General features: G+C 34.9%; 1 protein-coding gene across 12 annotated transcripts in view; it reads right to left on the reverse strand.

Moving 5' to 3' along the window:
• Window positions 1-4893: 4893 nt before the first annotated feature.
• Window positions 4894-21584, reverse strand: part of LOC124309076 (potassium voltage-gated channel protein Shaker) — a 259541-nt gene continuing 242850 nt past the window's right edge. For 6 of the 12 annotated variants that reach the window (XM_046772329.1, XM_046772328.1, XM_046772330.1 and 3 more), the window contains 4 exons: window positions 17903-18032; window positions 14211-14401; window positions 10857-11030; window positions 6961-7259 (listed from right to left, as the gene is read on the reverse strand). In XM_046772329.1, the coding sequence (XP_046628285.1) occupies window positions 10864-11030; window positions 14211-14401; window positions 17903-18032 (488 nt within the window). In that variant the 3' untranslated portion in view covers window positions 6961-7259; window positions 10857-10863. Of the gene's footprint in view, window positions 4905-6960; window positions 7260-10856; window positions 11031-14210; window positions 14402-17895; window positions 18033-18084; window positions 18215-21584 lie in introns of those variants that run through there. The other 6 variants (XM_046772327.1, XM_046772324.1, XM_046772326.1 and 3 more) reach the window with 6 other exon arrangements.

Genomic DNA, 21584 nt, shown 5'->3' on the forward strand with positions numbered 1-21584 from the left:
AGTAGATTTGTTATCTATAGAATATGTTTTATTTATTTATTATTATTTTTCTTCCCTTTTGAATTAGCTACGAAATTGGTAGTTGATGCGTCGTATTTTAAGCTTTCTCACTACGTCAGCGAGGCGAGAGATTCGAGTAATGTATTGTATCGAAAGCGTGTAACGTAAACCTCATTGTCAGCGATTAATGATTTTTACTTTTATTTTGCTTTTTTCTTCTAATACCAATAATGTGAATTGTATTGTTAAATTCTGTATATTTTTTTTTTTTTCATTTACCTCATTTGCTTTTATAAGTTTTCACTTTACTCTTTACGCACTTATCGTTATTATCGTTTAATCGTATCAACGTTATCATTATTATCGTTATTATTATTATTGTTGTTATTATTACTAATATTGTTAATATTATTATTATTATTATTCTGTTTCGCTCTTTACCGATCAAAAATGGATGTCCATGGAATTATTGAACTCACTTCTAGGCTTAAATAATCAAATTATATCTCGAGGTAATTAATTATATATATATATATATATATATATATATATATATATACATATATAATTATATTATATGTATATATATAAAAATGTCAGGCTTCGATTAGCGTACTGCAGTGAGTGCATAAAGAAGTTTCTCATAATTTTACTATTCTGTGCTTTCATCATGGAACAACAGTGCCGCTAGGAGTCGATTGAACGATATATTTTGTTTGCACGACGGATTATACTTGATGTATATATACATACATACATACATACATACATACATACATACATACATATACATACGTGTAATATATGTATATACGTATTTAATCATTGTCATTACTATTCGTTATTATTATTATTATTATTATTGTTATTATTACAAATTTTATCATAATTATTACAATATAGTAAGTATTATTATTATTACTACTATCATTGTTATTCCGAATAGTATCTATCTAATTTTTAAGTCTTTGTCGAATAATTTGAAACGGTAAAGCCGAAGAGTTGAAAAAACAAAAAAAAAAAAAAACAAACGAGAACGAAGAAAAGTCTTATTTTTAGGCTTTCTTTTTTGACTAGAGTAACATCTGACTGTAAACCGTGTTCGCAATGTACTATTTTTTATAAAAAAAAAAAAAGTATCCAACTGGTACACGAGGCGTTGTCCCATGATTGTATTTTATAACGTCACGATTGAATTTATACAGCGGTATAGACGTGCGATTTTTATATTATATACTGTATTTCTGACTCGGCTCATTTGACTATTATTATATATTTAATTATTCATTGGAAAAAGAAATAAATATTGTCCAACTTTTTTTTTTTTATCGTAGTTTTATTCTCTTCTCATTCGCTTATTAACTTCTGAAGCCCAATTTCTTGTTAGTTATAGTTTCGGAGACGAGACGATTTTTTTTCAATAAATTTTAATCCAGTATACGTGAGTATGGTTTTTTTTTGTTCTCTTTCCATCCTCGATATCAAAAATCGCTTAGCGCGAACTTTTGAAACAAAGTGAAAATAATAGAAACAATGATGATGATAATAATGATAATAATAACAAGAATAATAATAACGATAACAAGAATAAGAGTAATAACGCACTTATATAATATGTAAATAATAATCATTCAATGTAATTCGATTTAATTGAATTGTAATTTTATTGTTATTGAAAATTCCTATTAGTCTAGCCTATCTAAGGCTACGATGCAAGTTACACCTAGGATTTTTTTCCTACCGTACACCTAGGAGTTTGTATATTTCGGGACACTTTTTGCCAGACTTGTTATACAATTATCATAGCTCGAGGCTGTGTGGGTATATAGATATTATAATACAGTTAAAGGTTGAGGATATATTACCAAAGGGAAATAACGCGAAGGTATATCTTTGAGTAACTAACTAGTTGCAGGATCTAAATTTCTGTTAATCAAACTGCAGCGTGTTTGTCTGTGTGTGTTTGTTCGTGTGTAGAGTATTTTTTCCTCTGTAAATATCGATCAGATTCGTCCGACGACCTGTTTTCACGTAAATATTTCGTACCTACTCCCACATATACATATAAATGTAAGAATAACAATTCAATACGTTTGCACGAGGTGATATTTTTGCTAATGAAATTCAAGTCAATTTAAACTTCATTTCTTACTTCAACGTATCATTTCGCTCTATGTATTATACGTAGAAAAAAAAAAAAAAAAAAACATTCGTAATAACGATAGTAGATTAGAATAAAATCAAATAATGTCACTTACGTATCGTATACCGGGACAATCTCTTCAAACTTAAAAATCGACCGCGCATGCGCCAAATAATTCAATCTCATTGGGCGATATTCTTGCCTGCGATGCAGGCGGGCCAACGTACGAAAAATTTGTGCGTTTGAATTTTCAAAGAGCACAAGCAATAAATTTCCCACCGTTCTCTGAAGAATCAACTTTTCCGAGTCACTACCTCGATTATTTGAGATTCTAACCTCGAAAATTCGTATCAACTATATCGCCTACAGAAACAGTTTGACTGCTGAAAACTCGGCATGGCGAGCCTGCAACGAAGAGCCGATAAAACTCGCGCATGCGCGGTTGATTTTCAAGTTTCAAGAGATTGTCCCGGTATAATAAAAAATTCTTTAGACCTAATACCTAAATGCTTTCTTTCTTTCTTTTTTTTTTCTTTAATTATTATTGCAGTCACAGCCGATAAATAATTAATTAATAACTATACGCACCGAATATCATGGTCGGAACATCGACTGCTTGTTTAATCAGTTTTCTCGCCGTGACAAAACTCGCGTTTATGTTTAACAAAGATTTGGATTTGATGCGGATTACCGTAGTCAATTTTAGGACAGGCATTTTTATATATATATTTTTTTTTTTCTCCACGTCCCATTAAACCGAATATTTATACTATTGAATCGATCGATTTTCAACGTACATAAAGCGTGACCTAAAGTATACGTGATTCAATCGCTTAGAATGATTTACGTCCTCGAAATACGATTTATCACCGTATCAGGTATGGAAAGAAAAAAAAAATATTTTACCAAAGAGAATAAATTTCAAGAGAATTCAATGAGAGTCGATAGAGCGAAAATTTACGATTGGCAAGTTGGAAACTTTGAGAACTAGGGATTTGATTTGATTTTTTTTTTTTTTTTAATCATTTTTTTCTCATTTTTTATAAGGTTGAGGGCACTAGGCAATGGAATGTTAATTTAGCAAAGTATGAAATACTAGGCTAGGCGTATAAAATTTTCAGTTACTATCAAATTTCACTTTCCATTTCTATTCAATTTACTGTTTGGAAGTTTGGGAAAAAAAAAAAAATTATTACCAATTTTATCGATTAATCCGAATGAAACGTATTAGCGATAAATTATGTATGAGAAACTTTGCAGCTCTTTTTCCAAACTCATTCTTCTAGATCTCAAGCTAAAAATCAAAGATATGAAAGACAGGAAACTAAATTCTTTTCAAAATAAATTCGACGCACATTTTGCATAGAGTCTGAATACATTGATTTCCTTACCGATTAAAATCTTGTTTCACTATCAAGAACAAAATGTCGAATAAACGGATTGTTTATTGAATAAAAATTAAAAATCTCAACAACACTTTGTCGCATCCGTTTAGAACAAAGAATTTCCATCGTGTTGAAATTTATTCGTACTTTTAGAAACAGGAATCAATTGAAAAATTCATCAGTTAATTCAGTGAAAAAATTAATACCCTTAAAATAGTTGCTAAAACAATAGGTAGTTTTTTTTTGCTTCTCAACTTTCTTCTGATCTACAAAGTGTTGAAGACTGAACGATTTTTGTCTTACTTACACTGCCCAGTACCCTGAATCGTCATAATAATCGTCGACGATCGTTCAAGATCGTGAAATTCAGCGACCGAAAAAACGAAACAAGAATAGCATAAAAAAAAAAGGAAATTTCATACTGCAACGAAATTTTTTTGATCCACGTTACAAGTAAAATAGCATTCGGGCCTGTGTGAATAATTCCACTGTAGATCGAATTGACGGAATAATCTGTACAAGGTTTAGTTGTTAGGTATTAGGCAGTTCACCAGCCGTGCTGGAAGGATAAAAGCACACCGTGTATATACATATACATAATATATGTGTATGCGTAATCGCACTCTGCCACTCTCAAACACACGCGCATATATATACGTATATATACACATATATATACAGACAGTGACATAGACAGTATATAGAATAGTATAGTTAATAGAATATAGTTAGAGTAGATAGGTAGCTAGAACATGGACTTGGCTCAGGGATGATCGATATTGTGCACGCAACTATTTCAGATTTGAGCATCTATATATATACAATATATATACACACATATATATATACATTATACATATGTATACATATACATATATGTATACATATATATTGAATTTGTTGAGAAAATTTTTATTGAAATCGTTGAAAAATATCTTCAACTTTCGTATAGATTAATTATTGGTGAAAAAATGGTGAAACTTCTTGTCTGTCTCATTTCTCATTTTCAACTGCTTGACTTTGCGTCGGGATTGATTTGTTGGTAGTGTTTTCGGTTTTATGTATACATATTTTTTTTTTCCCCTCCTTTTTTTTCCATTCATTTAAACGTATCGTTAATTATTGTTTTCTAATAAACAACACGATATGGCTGTTGAACATTTTCGTCGGACATATAGCTACACATGTATGGATATTCGAAATTGAAATAGAGCAATTACGAACGCGAAGAGGAAGTTGTTTTTCGTTTTTTCTTATCTGCTTTCCTATGACAATATATCGAGAATCAGGACAGAATTGTGTATCGACTACTATTGCATGTACGTACATGTCGCAGCTGGTGAGAAAAAATTTTCCGAAGACATGCGACGCTTTTCCTTCCTCCGTTCCGCATTCGGAACGAATGGCAACAAAAAAAAAAAACAAAATTTGCGAATATAATATGCAAAGGCTGGATATGCTAATGTGAGAAAAAGAATATATATATACATATATTATATATAAAGGAAATTGTACAACAGTAGAGAAGAAGAATATAATGAAGAAGAAGAAGAAGAAAAGAAACGGAAAAACAGATAGGAAAAGAAAAAGAAACGAGAGCAAGTGATGAGAGACCTCAGCGAAAAGCGTAACACGTCTACGCCGCGCGAGAGAGCTTTTTTTCACCTTAATTAGTAGAAACGTTTCACATTGCAGCACGCCTTTATATATACATATAAATATATATAAAGTATACATATATCCATACATATATATATATATATATATGTATGTGTGTGTGTATTAGGGTGTATCGAAAAATTTAAAAACTCTTGGCTACCCTCAAAAATCAAAGATATCATTGGAATAAAGGTCTCCGTGCAATGATTCGATTTTTTGACAATATATAGGGGGCGCGAGGGACGTTTAAAAACGTCATTTTTAGCGTTAAATTCACTTTATCACTGATAAGCGGAAACAGATCAATCAAAAAATTCACCATTTTTTATACAAGGTGCCCAGATATGTACTATTTCAAACCCACACTCACCGAGCATTAATAAATGGTTCGTATATTCGAAAAAAAAAAATCTCTGAAAATCAATATTTTCACTATTTTTCAATTAATCATCATTAAATATTGATATTATCAGTGATAAAATCAGTGAATTTAACGCTAAATATGGCGTTTTTAAACGTCCCACACCCACCCATATATATTGTCAAAAAATCGAATCATTGCACGGAGACCTTTAATTCAATGATATCTTTGATTTTTGAGGGTAACCAAGAGTTTTTTAATATTACGATACACCCTAACGTGTATATACGTATATATAATATCTCGTAAAAACGATTTTTTTTTTAAAAAATTTCACCGCCGCAGAAGCTATAATAATAATAATAATATCCTCGTGTTCTTGCGCTCATTTGGTTGTTGTTGTTGTTGTTGTTGTTGTCGTTTTTTTTTTTTTTTCTTCAATTTATTCAAATTTTTTTTTTTTATTTTCATCTTTATCCTTCGCGTGTGGTTTTTTCTTCCCTTATCTTAATTTTCTTCGCGCGTTCGTTTTCTTGTTTTTTTTTTTTTTTTTGTTTTTTGTTTTTTTTTTTCACCCTCTCGTTTACTTTACTTTGTTCATTTGTTAGCTTCATTTTTTTTTTTTTTTCGTGTTTTTTTTCCCCTTGTTTCGTTAAACCTTTTCCTTAAACGTAATTCTCTTCTCGTCCCCAATCCCCGTAAACATACTCACTTATATAGTCAATTAATCAATCAATCAATCAACCAATCAATCAATCAATCAATCAAACAATCAATCAATCAATCGTTTCATCAATTAATTAATAATAATAATTATCATATAGTATTATCTGGTATATAATTTAATCCCCGCCGTCGGTGGGAGGGAGCTCCCTTTTCCAGGGGGAGTCCCCGAGCACCGTAAATGCGGAGATGCAGTTGAACACTGGAGTCGGTGGTGGGGGCTGCGATCGCCGCGTAGGTCCCTGGAGGCGGTGGGGAAAGAGGGATTTTGGAAATTTCGGAACGTTTTTTTTTTTTTTTTTCCTTTCTTTCCTTTTGGATTTCGGATTTTGACGGGAAAGTAGGAGAGGAGGTGGGAGAGGGAGGGAGAGCATGGGGAGGGGGAGTGTTAAGTAGGAGGGTCTGTCCGCACTCACCAATGTCTCTACTACACATGCATATACACATATATACCGTACATATACATACACGTACATACTTATATATATGTATGCATAATGTATACACGAATTGTAATATTACACCGCGGAACACGTCAATTTATTTGTTTATTCATTTAAATATTATTGTTATTATTGTGTGTGTTTTTTTTTTTTTTGTTTTTTTTTTTTTTTGCAACGCATGCGTGAGATTTAATTTCCCGTGCTCCGGATTTTTTCTGTTGTTGTTGTTGTTGTTCTTTCTGTTGTTGTTGTTGTTGTTGTTGTTGTTGTTTTCTGCTTGTTCCTCGTTTTCATTCTTACTTTGATTTTGTTTTTATCTTTATTTAATCAAACAATTAATTAAACATTGTTCCAAGTTTTTCAGGACTGCAGGCGAACGCGACCCGCGTTCAGACGGACAGACACTCACACACATGCAACACACTCAGGAGGCACGCACACCGTTCGTAGGTGTGCGGTGATACAGGCCTACGCCAGGTACTGTAACGGGATGCTCTTGAACAACTTGCCCAGCAACGGCCACCATACCGCCACCGTCTCCTTCACTGAAAATCATACGTACACACGTTACTTTTTGTAATTCGATACGGATGGGTGGGAATTTTTTTTTTTTTTCAACAAAGATCGGTATCCGTATATGAGGAGTTCCAACCCAGGTCAACCCAGGTCGAATTGGCGTGGAATTCCCCATATATATACACACTTAATTTCGTACGCAACGCGAATTCCCAAACACTGCTGACAAGGTTGCCAGATAAATAGATACCGCAAGTCGCCGAAAGGAGGCGAAGAGGTAGATAAATGTAGCCAACCTCCCATTTAACAAATAATCCCTATGCAATGTAAAAACAAAAAATATTTGTTACCGCGCGTCTCAAATCGAACTATTGTTAAATATGAAAATATATGAAGTATTATCCAAAACGCGAGATACAAGGGATGATTCGAAAAGTCCGGTTTCATGTAAGTACATATTTACTTTGTAACATTGAATGTAGAACTGATCATAAAATGAATCCCGGCAGTCTCTACGAATGTACGAAGGAATTCAGGAGACTTTGGAAAAAAAATAAAATTCGAAGAATTATCACGTAGCATTTAATATCTTTTACTTATAAATCGCTTGTATTTTATAGTTTTCATTTTTCTTTGACACATGTAATATAATAATCGTACTGAACATTAGTATGTGATAAATCACACAATGTTACGACCGATTTTTGGAAATACCCAAAATATCGCCATGTCACGAATCCAAAAAATCTGCCGCGAAAACCAAACTCTGAAGTAGCCAATTTGGCGTAAAGTAACTGAATTTGGCAACCCTGCGACTGCATGCACCGTCGTCTGTTAAAATTCAATGCGCATGCGCTACAATCCGAGTGCGGGTCTTTGCCAGGGTGGCCAATTGTCTCTAACCTCAAAAATTTTTACAGATGTAAACTGAGCGCAACTGCCATTGACGCTAGTGAAAACTTTTTAAGTTAAAGACAGTTGGTCACTCTGGCATAAAGCTGTTCTCGGATTCTAGCCCATGCGCGTTAGATTTTAGCAGACGACAAACCGTGTAGTCGTTAGGAATTCACTCTGAACAGTAAAGAATGGAGCAACCGTTTAACGTTTTAAGAGTGGTTGAAATTTGAGTATTTATATCTCGACGACCAATTATTCAAATCGATTGGGGTTTCTTTTTTTCGGAAATGTGTAGATCGAGCTTCATTTTCATATTCTTTTTATGAAAGTCAATTTGTAGGAAGCATATTTATTTGCAATAACGTCAACCATTTCGCTCGGTGACCTCGATGTCTCAAAAGGGTCTCGAATCAGTTTATGTCAAATTTGGACACAGTATTTTTGAACGATTTATCCTGTGACCCACAATTCCATTTTTTTCTTAACCGTTGTAATTTTTTATATTAATTAAATAGTAGAGTCAAAAATTCCAGACATAAAAACGAATTTCAACTTCAAACGATCATTTCTTTTAAACAAAAACAAAAAAAACAGTTCAATTTTGGCAAAAATGTTAAACTATATAATTACTCTATATAATAACAAACCGTTTTCTAATCGCAAGTAAATCGGTTTAGCCATTTTTGAGTTACTTTAGGCACCGAAAAATATGTGACTGAGCAAAATGACTTACGTTGTTGTTGCCATAAATCCTCTCTATCACTTGATTCGTACGACAGAAAAAAAAAGAATAAAAATAAATAAAGCTCGATCTGCATGTTTCCGAAGAAAGCAAACCCCAATCGAATTGAATATAAATTTCCAAAATTCGGTCACTAGCTTTTTAAGCCGTCTACTCGGTATCATCAAGTTGTCTGTAATATTTTTATCAAACGCTAGATCATATTTTTCAATTACTAGAGATAATAATTGTACATAACGTCAGAAACAATACGGTAATTATACACCTCTTGGAAACGAAAATCTCAGGTTTCAAAAATTTCCATTTCTTAATTTTCTGATCAAATATGTAACAACTGAAATCACAAATATGATTCGTAATTTTTTGAAGCTACAGACAATTCCCAATGGTATTCATATTTGATAGGTTACAATTTTTCAAGTTTATTTATTTTTTTTTCAACTATCATTTCAATTATTTGATTAGGTGTTGGAATTAAAAAGTACCTATTTATGGAATCGACATTTTTTTCAATGCGAATCCGAGAAGAAACACGTGTCAAAATTCAGGTCGATCTGGAAAATCTGTTAAATTTCCATGCACCGATAACAATAGTCATTTCTGATATGTTCACCGAAAGTAAAGTTTTCACATCACAGATGCTCGCTGCTATTATTTAACTAACTAACCGTTCAGAAACTGATGCTCGTGAAGAAACCATTTTAGTCAATCTCAGGTACCTACTGAATCAAGTAAATTTTTTACAATCTCTGAGAAATTAATATTGTCAATTTTGGAGAACAAAAAAGGAGAGTTGAGTGTTTTGCTAAATACGTAGGCCTGAAAAAATAGATAATCGTTGTTAAGAAGTTGGATATCCAAAATTATATCAACTGATAAATTGTCCCTTTCCACATACGTGGATTTGTATCCTAGGTACATCAATTATAATTAACATTAAAATGGCAGACATTTCCAAAAGTTGATGAAATTACTAATCACGACTTTGTGACAACGGCAGTCAACAATATGTAACAAGTTGAGTACATAATAGATTCACGGAGGTGTTAGCCTGGCTTTATACTATCCACACTTGTTTTCAATTTTGATACAGTCATTAAAAACTCATACATCACGTGACGTAACGATTAAGATTAACACGCGGTTTGTAAAGTGGCATAGCTCAAATGGCGTGGAGATTACGATACAACATTTACGGGGGTTGGAACTGGTAGGAATTGGAATTGTACAGAACTGGTTTCTTGAACTTTTCATTCTTCTCTTAAAAGGTCAATTCATCTTTGATCGTTACAAAAATGGTTTCTTCGGTAGTAATTACAGCATGGTTTCATTATCCGTGTCTTAGATGATTAATCACATTGGAATAAGGTCGTTCCAAGGAAATTTGGTCACTCGTGGAATCAGGCCGACAATTTTTTTTCTTCTCCTATATTACATCTATCGATATAAATTCAGCTGCAAAATGTCACTGCTCGTAAAGTTTTTTTTTTTTTTTCTCTGTTGTAGGTACGAGTTCTTTTTGTGGAAAATATCCCAAAAGATCAAGTCTTCTTTTACCCAAACGATGCTCACGTATGGAGGATAACATACTTCATCTATATTCTTCAGAGACGCGTGTATCAAACAGGGGAGTATAACCGTACAGTGAAAATTGACACTAAGCTTCGAAATTGAATTTTTACAGTGCTTGAATAATTCTGGCAATAAAAAGAACGTGTTTCTAAACAGCAATACAAGAAGTAAAAACTAAAACGATCAGATCCTGAATGATTTTTGATCGACGAATTCGTGTTCGAATGAAAAAAAATCTTTCCAAAGTATCATCGTTCAGTTATTTTCAACTAGCAAGACTGATAGTGAAATGGTTTCGTTGAAAGAAAGATGAGTGGCTTCCAGGAGTGGTCGTATTTCTCTGAGAGGACCCGATACTAGTCTATACGTCATACTTTCGCGTGTCAATCATATTATCGATTTATATAATAATTACCTAGTAGTCAAACGTCAGTCTCAATGCTTACGCAGGCTGGGTTAATGTTATTGTTGTGGCGGGAGTTGCAGTTGGGCCTTCTGGCAACCTCGTGATGGGTCAACAAAATCCCCTCCTCGAGCTCAATTATGTCTGAAGATGACTCCGACATCGAGTTCTTCTTCATGTGTTGACCTGTCGTGGAAAAGAGGAACGCGGTTATAATAATGTGAGAATTGCGATAACGCCTCTCAACTGCAATAATAACATCGTGTGACAGAATCACCTTAAATGGAGATGTTACACTGGCTTGTTACTCTGAATCCATCGGCTGGTAAAAGGGTGTGAATACCTTTCACGCAAACTGGGCAAAGCCTTAAGTAGGATGAAAAGAGCATCTTGTGGCTTCGTAAGTAAAGGGATTACCGACAGCAGAACATTCAGCCTTGCACCTAATCTGACGTATGTCGGACTTTTACTCTAATTTACAACCCTCGACCTTCGTCTTCTACTTTCTTCTGACACCTTGTTTTTCTTTCTTTTTATTCTTATCACGAGACGATGTGTTCGCGAGGCCGGCAGTTTTTTTTTTTTTTTATTTTTATTTCGACATCTCAATCCCAGTGCCGATTCAACCCTTGTTTCATTCAATATTCAACCCCAGACTTGACGCAATGTCTCCCACAAATAACCGACGTACAAACACGTAGGAATAACGATCCAAGGATAAAAGAACCGTTTACAAAATCTTCAGTTATCTTATGCGTGCTAATAATAGTGAATCATAAAGAAACGACATCCTTACTATGCATCAATATGAGTAAATTCAATTACCGCAACCTAAGATAACAACAATTCGATAAAAGCTACTGTAATCAGAGTGTTGAAAAATTATTACACGCTTATATTTTGGATACCAGTTCCCAATTTTTTTCAACTTATTTCGAACATCTCCAAGAACTTCGTTAAGAATTTTTTTTCATGTAGTCATCACCAGCATGGGTGAAAATGGATATGTACGAGTAAGCTACGAATCAAATAACGTTTTGAATTTACGTCCGCCATATTGGATCCGCTATGTTGAATTTTATAATTTTTAGTTCAGATTCGTAATCAGCGACTCCAAAAGTTCATAAGTACAAAATTCTAAATGAATCGAATGTAGGTAAGGAAAAATGTGTGCACGAAAGTGTCAAGTCGTTACAACTGAATTTGGAATAGTATCTTCTTCGAACGCGTTTTGAGATATCAAGTTCTTTCTCTGATACGTCGAAATGATGATGAACAAGATTAAAATCACACGTTATAACTACACTTGAATGTGAAATTTCTTGAACGAAGAATTTCTTTCAAAATGAGCCCACAGATATTAGATTTGGATCAAAAACATTAGATTTCAATCATTTCTATCGTGGGTACTGATCATAAAGAAAAAAAATCTCAAATTCTTGATATTGTATCCTTCGTTGTTCGAATTTGCTAAAATTCATTTCTGTCCGATGGTAAAAATGTTTTTTTCTTCGTATTTACTATTATTAGCACAGACAAGAGATTCACTGAAGATTTTCAAACGGATTTTTCTCTCTTCTTTCCAAAGCCTTTCCGCAAAATGTAAAGCACAAATGATTCGCTTTGAAAATATCTCCAAGGACTTTCGTGTCAAGAACCTACATGGCGCGATCATCGAACGGGTTAAAAAATTATTCGCCCTGTTTATGAATCCGTCAATTCACAAAACTATCTGTATTTTTTGACACGAAGCAGCTACGCGATTCGATTCCGCTCGACTATTTTTAACAGAGGCACATCGACGTTAAACCCGTTCAGAATTCCGCGTGTATTCAATCATTTCGACAATAAAAATTAATAGACGCTAAATGACTTGTTTATCACACCGATTGATTTAGTACTCAACCCTCCAGCGGTCAGACTCGAGACATGTTAAGTAAATATTCAAGAAACCATAGAATTACAGGCATACCAGTGCTAGTTGAAATCATTAACCGATGTCATTTTTTCTACAATATAATGTTTTTTTTTCACGCAAATTGGCAATTGTTTTTTAATGAAAAAATCTATCACCATGCATCAAAACAATCAAAAAAAAAGCATACAAAAATATTCAACATGACTTTGGGGCTAGGGGTCGGCCGTTAAAAATCATTGTATCATCCGTTATTGTAGGCATTTTGTAATCGTTGTAATTGTGAAAACGTGTGCAATCGAACAATTATTTTTTATTAATGTGATCATTTGCAGTCGTCTGGTAGTCATTGTGATTACAATAATCATAAAATTCTTGAAACTTTGACCTTGATTATATGAAATTTGAATAGCGCCGGTAAGATAGTCTTATTCGTTGTTCGTTATATGGCAAAAACAAAATCACTGATGATTACAGATGATTACATATGATTGGTTTTTATCGTGATCGCAGTAGTCATGTAATTAACGTCCCGTTTTTCTGTTTCCAGAGACAAAAAAAAGATATTGTAATCACCGTGAAAAAGAAAAGTTGAGTTTTTACTAGATTTCCATGTTTTGAAGTTCACCTCCAATCATTGGAACGTATGTGATCAATTTTTTTGTTCAACGATATCTCGAGAAATAGTAACCGGATTTCAATGACTCTTGTCTGAATCGACGCGGCTTTTCGAAACATAAGAGTGATTAGATTTTAGGTTCAATTATTTAAATAACAAAATTCCAAAAAATCAAATAAAAATGTCGATATCACGAGAATGGATGGATGGATTTGAATGTAAAATTCATACCGTGATGTTTCTTGGATTGCTAATCACTAATCTATGGTCAGACTGCTAGATAGAAACAGGCGATTTAATATGGTGAAAAAAAAATCCAAGAATATTCTGATTTTGGTAGAAATTTGTAGGTGGAGCTTTCCAAGGACGGACTTTCAAAATTCGTAATGGTAGATCCGTTAAAGCGGTTCGAAATAAAAAAAAATGGTTATATTTTCATGTAGTATGGTATCCGATGGCTTTAAAATCGTTAATCACAGTTCTGAATTTGTAGTTCGAAATTCCAGTTCGATATTATTCTTTTTATTTCTCTATGAACTTGGAACCTGCACTGTAAGAATGGGAAGTTCGATGACTGGCACATGAACGGTCTAAGTGTGATTGTTTTTCCGTTATCATACATAAACAAATTTCAATATTCAAAACACGAAATATTATGTATTCGTGAGAATAAAAAATGTTTTTTAGATTTATGTCATATTCGTAGTCCGCGATGAACGCGTAATTTTTTTTCTCAACTGCCGACCCCTCGCCTTGTGAAACACATTCGAAATGGATAACCACTAATATTTCGATCAAAGCTGCAGGGGTGAATTGATTCAGTCCGACTCACCCAGTGTACCGGGAAGATACGGGCAACTGGTGACATGATTAAAGTTCTGTGACTGCATTTCCTCCTGGTCAGTCTCCCGATGATAAAAGTAGTTGAAATTCGAGACGATGACGGGAACGGGTAGAGCGATCGTCAGGACACCAGCAATCGCGCAGAGCGATCCAACGATCTTGCCCCAAACTCCGACGGGCCTGAAACACGTCAAATTAACGGTAACAACTTTCCGTCGACGAATAAATATATCGGTTTTCAACGTTGTGCGAGGTGTGGTGTCTATTTTGTGTTGGCGTGTCGAGGAATAGTGTGGCTCTACTTGCAGGAGGTTCATCTGTGAATAACTAGTGCTGCTTGTCTAATTCAAGTGCTCTCTAGGTCTATACTAGACTAAGAACTAAGCTAAACTTATAATTGGCTAAATAGGCTCGGTACATTCTATACTTTCGTAAAATCTCACCAAACTGACTACCTACTTAATTTTCATGTCTGGCTGGAGGCAAAGTTTTGATCTAAAACGTTCTTTCTCATCGTTGTCAAACAACTTGGAACAGGACGCCACACTGCAACTTCTGCGAACATTGTAGCAATTGACACTGGTCTTTTTACCCACCGCTAAACTTCCATCAACGATTTCATACCCCGAAAGTATGTCAAGTCCCATGACCACTCATCAGGGATGAGTTTATACCGAGGACCAGTGTTATTGGGAGCAAGAAACTCAGTGATTACAAAATTATTTTCGTATGATAATGTCCAACGAACGGACGACTATTAGAAGCAGTCTCGTTCCTAGATTCCGGTATTTATGTGCTGTAAAAATTATGGATCTTTGAGATGAGACGCATAAAATCATGGATGTGAAACACATGGGGATAAACAGTCGTGTGGTGTCGTGGTGACAGCACTAAACTCTATAATCAACTTACCGACTTTGCCTCAGACCTTACATTATAATTATTGGTTATGTGCACCAGCCTCTAAATCTATATAAAATTGATAATAGTATAATATAAATATATTTGCAACGCTAAGTCATTGTGCAGCAGTTTAACTATGGTATATAATATGATAAATATAATAACGATCATGATAATCAGTATTAACTTCAAATCCAATCCAATCGTCTACGTGTTCTTAGTTTAGTTAGCAAACAGAATGTATTAACAAAGTAAAACAAATGTACGTATTCCGGGACAGTCTCTTGAAACTTGAAAATCAACCGCGCATGCGCCAAATAATTCAATCTCATTGGTCGGCGAAATATTCCTGCAGCGATATTCTTGTCTTTGATGCAAGCGGGCCAACTTACGCAAAATGTGTACGTTTGAATTTTCAAAGAGCACAAGCATTAAATTCCGACCGTTCTTTGAAGAATCAACTTTCCGACCCTACAACAAATGCTTCCCAAACCTTTCCGAGTCGCTACCTCGATTATTTGAGATTCTAACCTCGAAAATTTGTGTCAACTACATCGTCCGCAGATACAGTCCGACGACTGAAACTCGGGATGGCAAGCCTGCACGAATAGCCGACAAAACTCGCGCATGCGCACTCGATTTTCAAGTTTCAAGATATCGTCCCGGTATATACATACACAGTGTATATATGTATATACTGAGAAACAAAAATCGAGAAAAACAAACGTTAGTATAAAATATATATAATGTTGGTATATACGAAAATATCCCATGTGGATGGTGTTGGCCAAGGATGACCGAGGAATCCCTTCGTCAATTGACCGATTTATAAGCACTCTGACAATAGGATGATTATACCGTGTGAAACATGAAACAATGAGATGTCAAAGAGCATGCCTCTCTCAAGACTCTTGATCTCTGAATCAAAGTATGTACATGCATGGATTCGTGTAACCTTCAGATATTCGAGGACCTGCTCTTCAGGAGCTGCATTGGTTGCGTCAAACGCTCGACGGTGACGGGAATTCTTAGGTTTCATGAGGCTTCTACATGTTCGTGATAGTTGCGTTAATTTGACGATAAATTCGATGCGGTTAATAATTTGTTTTGATGTGTTGTTTCACAGCAGGAATGGCTACGGGGCGAATGTTCACCCCGTGAAACTGCAATTAACGAACGACTGTATGCACCTATTCCTCTGTTATCGAAAAATTGGCGGACATGGGAAACGGTGAAATTTTGTCTGTTCCCAATTCGCCAACGAAACGGGGTGAGGGAATGCATGATTTGTTTCAAATCGTGACACAAATAAAAAACATCATGTGTATATAATAAAAAACGTATGTGGCGAAGATGATCCAGTCGCTGGGTTCATCCACCTAAATCTTCGTGGTGCTTGGATCTTTCTTTTTCTTGTTAGTTATTATCTCCCATCGGATGTTCGTACATGCGTGTTGGACGAGGTGACATATCCGTTTGTGATGCGGGTAAGGTGAGATAAAAAAAAATGAAAAAAAAGTAACCAACCACCGACAAAAAACAACACCGCAAGTAAACGCACGCCGCGAGGAACAAAGAATTTTTTACAAAAAATTATGTTCGCCAGTTTGGATTGTCGAAAACATTTCTCTAGAAATTTTCACTTGCAAAGAGCCGATTCGTTGCACGCGAAGTCCGTTTTAAAATGTCAACGACTTCCGTGAGTTACAGTAGCACGAGTCTTGTATAATTAAATAAATGAATGAATGAAAGATTGTCAAATAATATAACATCTACGTAGAATGAACACAACTGGCAGAAGAGTTGTAAAAAAATTGGTAAGGTGAAAAAAGAAATGCCAATGATCAGAAGAACGAAAGAAAGTAGAAAACATATTAGATACCCAGGTAAATATATCAGTGTGCATAATATGTTGTTGTTAAACACCCTGCAGTTATGATTCAAGACAGTAAAATGGCATTCGTGTGAGAAATGAAAACAAAACATTCCAATCGTATAATAGGGTTATACATATCAGAGGATAGATAAGTGAATAATTCGATGTGTTGAAAAGCAGAGAAAAAGAAAGCGAGAGAGAGAGAGAGAGAGAGAGAGAGAGAGAGAGAGAGAGAGAGGGAGAGAAAGAGAGAGAGAGAGAGAGAGAGAGAGAGAGAGAGAGAGAGAGAGAGAGAGAGAGAGAGAGAGAGAGAGAGAGAGAGAGAGAGAGAGAGAGAGAGAGAGAGAGAGAGAGAGAGAGAGAGAGAGAGAGAGAGAAAGCGGATCAAAAGTTGGTGTACGATAGACGTAAAAAAGTGATTGGATATTATTTCTGAATTTCAAGTGAAATGTGAATGTCGAAGTGAAGAAGAAGATAATGTCACAAGAAGAACCGTACGCGTAACCACGTACTCGTCAAAGAGATGCAAAGATATGGATATAGATGAGAGAGAGAGAGAGAGATAGAGAATCATCGATGCACGGTGGAAATGATCTATGTTCGATGACAAGTAGTAATGGCAGTAGTAGGTATGGTATAGTATTCTGTATTGTTAGGTATTGTTGAGTATAGTACAGTACTTAGTAGGTGATCAACCAACCAGCCAATCAGCCAACCAACCAACCAACCAACCAACCAACCAACCAACCAACCAACCAGCCAACCAACCAACCTATCAACCAACCAACCAGCCAGCCAACCAACCAACCATTTAGTATAAAACCACGTACAAACGACATAACTGAAGAGGAGCATACTGTGGCAGATAACTAAAAATGTTAATGAAAATGAGTACATCATACGTCATGTCACCATAGCCCACGGTCGTCATCGTGACAACGGCCCACCAGAAAGCGTCCGGAATGGACTTGAAGAATGAATTCTCGGAGCCGGCCTCCGCGAAGTATACAGCCGACGAGAATAGCACCACACCTGCAATACAAGGGAGAAAACTCGTTCAGAAGGATTAAGTCGTAGCGTGTACCTCATGTCCCCGTAGCCCACGGTCGTCATCGTGACGACGGCCCACCAGAACGCGTCCGGTATCGATTTGAAGAAACTCTCCTGCGAGCCAGCCTCCGCGAAGTACACCGCTGAGCTGAACAGGATGACGCCTGAAACACGGCCCCTTTCTTTGCTACTACTGCCGCATCTACTCAACATTTTTTTCCGTTCAAACTCTGCCTGCCTAGCACCCTTCGTCTGCTACGTAATTTCATTCATCTTCTTATCTTTTCTTATTCTTTTTTGCTTTTCTTTACCTCTCGTTACCTCTTCAACCGCGATAATATCGACACTCTCCACCTCTCTGTCTTCTTCGCGTCTGGGAGAAGGTGTATTTTTTTTTATTTTTTTTTTTTGCCCAAAAAATGACGACTCCATTTTTCAAATCATTTCACGTCAGCACGTATCATGTGCAATGACGGTGTCTGTTATCTTCAACCCTCACGCTGCACACGGTCTCTTGTGTACAAGACTGGTTTCACGTCGGGTTCGCTGAAGACCCCAAAATGAAAAATCATTGGAAAGAAACGGAGATATCGATTCAAATAATTCGAAAAAATGTTTGGGATACTCTTTAACTATTATAATTCAAAGCAAATTAGTTATCTTTGGAAAAATGAAATGTTGAATATGAAATGAATGGAAAAAAAAAAAAAACTTTCATAAAACAACAAAATACCGAAAAATTGATCATTCTAATCAAAAAATCATAACTCACTGAGTTTGGAATATTTTTTTGGTGAAAATCGACCGAATAATTATCGAGACACAGATATTGAAAAAAAAAAAAAATATGAAGATACCACGCAATGAAAAAAAGGTATTTATTTGAGTGAGCGAAGTTGCATTTTTGGAAAAAGAATGAATTTGAACACGGTGTGCAGAGTAGGGGTTAAAGATTGCCTGATTCTGTCGATAGTTCCGAATACATCGTCAAAACGGAAAGAAAAAAAAATAACAAGCTCCTTGAGAATTTTGTACGCGGCAATATTGATTCAGTGTCTGCAGATTTTCAAAAAACGAAAACATCAATCCCACTTGTTTAATGATGCATAATTTTTCATTAGAATATCACATTTACCAAAAATGCGAATGAGTTTTATGAAATTGGTATGAAAAATTTGAAAAATGCATAAATCTCGTTTCGATGTTATGGATTACCTTTGAAATGCAGCATGTGTTATTAAACTTAATTGTTAGTTTATATCGGTAAGAACGAAAGCCTTTTTGCCGAGTCACGACGAGCTTTGAGAGTCATAAAATTTAAGAACTACTCTCTTATGATTTGACCAAATGAACGGAATTTTTTTAGTACTTTGTCATCGTCGTGATGAAAAGAGCTGAAATTCCTTATTACGGTAAAATGATATTTTATAACCCTACATCAAATAAGAAGCAAATTATTCATCTTGTATTTCGTATGTTTTATCGCCTGTTTTATAAACTTTTCCTCTGTCACTTTCCGTTTCGTTCACTATCTGCACTACTGTAATTCGTGGTAGGCTAATATTGTTATTCACTACTCAGAATACGAACGCAATCCATTTTCACTATGTTTATGTTTTCCCATGAATATTAAGATAAACGTTACGTACAAAATGCGATTATTTTTCATCGTCACTTTGGATTAAATATCTTTTATCTGCAACAGGACAGTAATTCTAATTATCAAGTTGACACGCATGTCATTCACAGCAATGTATTGTTAAATTAATTTGTAATTATTATGGATTTACGGGTATAATGTTAATTTAAAAAATAATAAGAGAAAGTAAACCGAAATACAAATATCGGTGAATGCATCATATTCCTGTCTATTTTGCAAGTAACAACGTATGTAAAGGTATCAATCGATTGGCGGGAATATGTCGAATCATCTTACATAAAAATCGTTTTATTAGTATAATGCTTGCTCGGCAATTATCGTTAATGCGTAAAATATACAGCAGTTGTAGTCCGGAAGCCATAAAGAAATGGACACGTCGACTGCGAAGCAGCGAAGAAACTTTGTATTAATTTTTACATATTTCGACCCCTTTCAAACGAATCCATTGATAAGTTAATCGGGTGAAAAAAAATTCTTTCCCTATTCGAACGTGTTTTCGAAGATTGTAAAAAATTAACGTTTTTCGGATATTATTTTGCGAGAGAATTTTTTTTTTTTTTTTTAACTTCCAAGCGTCGCGTACAGAAACCCGTCATTTTCCATTAAAAACTCTGCGTATAATGTAGATATCGAGTAGAATTTCATAATTTACATAAACTAAAGAGATCCAAAAAGTTTCTGCAACGTTCTACCGAAATTACGTATATCTTTCATACCTCTTTCAACGTTAAGAAAAATTCTACTTTTAATGCTTAAATTGTTACTCGACTTTACCTTGAAAAGTCTATCAGCACCAGGCAACGAACGCAAAAAGTTGAAATCATTTATCGTAAATCACGGTAACTTGTTTAAATTTTTTTTTTTTTCCTCGTTTATACCGATGGAAACAAAAACTGTTTACACAACTAAAAACGGATACTTTTCAACGGGATCAAAATACATACAGTATAATAACATCAAGTTACCTCGTTGATTCCGCAGTCGTAACACGCGGCCATCCTTCACTGGCCCCTGGAAAATCACTACAATCAATACTGGAAACAATCACCGGAAAAGGTGATAGCGGATGGCACTTTTGCTTATAACCTGCCGAACTAGAAACATGAACTCCGAATCATATCATGATTTATTTAACGTCAGTCATTTTACGAGTATTAACCCTTGACCTGCATGCCGGGGTCAAAATGACCACACGACATCTTCACCGCAAGTTTCATGTGAAAAAATATTCGAAATCTGATCTGATTTGATCCAATGTAAATAATAAAATATCGTAAGAAACTTTAATTCATCGTTTTCCAAAAATTCAAATACACTAGCTCAAATAGATCACCTTTTTTTCATCGGGCAGTATTTGGATATTTTTTACTCTTTAACATCTGTGTCTTGAAAGTTAGTCAGTCAATTTTCAGCTAAATATATTTCGAACTCAGTATGTTGTGATTTTTTTAGTAGAATGATGCATTTTCCGTTATTTTGTTGTTTTGCAAAGTATTTTTTCATATTACAAATTTCAATTTGCTAAAGATAACTAATTTGCAGCGAAATATAATTTTTAACCCTTTGAAGCAGACATTTTTTTGTTTCGATCAAATTGCTTGAAGTGGGTACGTAAGGGTTTTCGAGGTCACCGATTTCAAAAATGAGGTCAGATCTATGAAATTTGTAATATTCAAAATCACGGATTCAATATGAGCGAACAGGATAAATTTTTATATTTTCAATCCGCCATACTGGATCCGCCATTTAGAATTTCACAATTATGGTTTCGGATTTGCTTTCAGCGATCCCAAAAACCCCCGAGCAACAAATTTCAAACGAATCAGATGAATTTTTACATTTTCAGTCCGCCATATCGGTTCCACTATTTTGAA

Source organism: Neodiprion virginianus, chromosome 7 (genome assembly GCF_021901495.1).
Source record: "Neodiprion virginianus isolate iyNeoVirg1 chromosome 7, iyNeoVirg1.1, whole genome shotgun sequence".
In the NCBI taxonomy this organism is placed as follows: domain Eukaryota; kingdom Metazoa; phylum Arthropoda; class Insecta; order Hymenoptera; family Diprionidae; genus Neodiprion; species Neodiprion virginianus.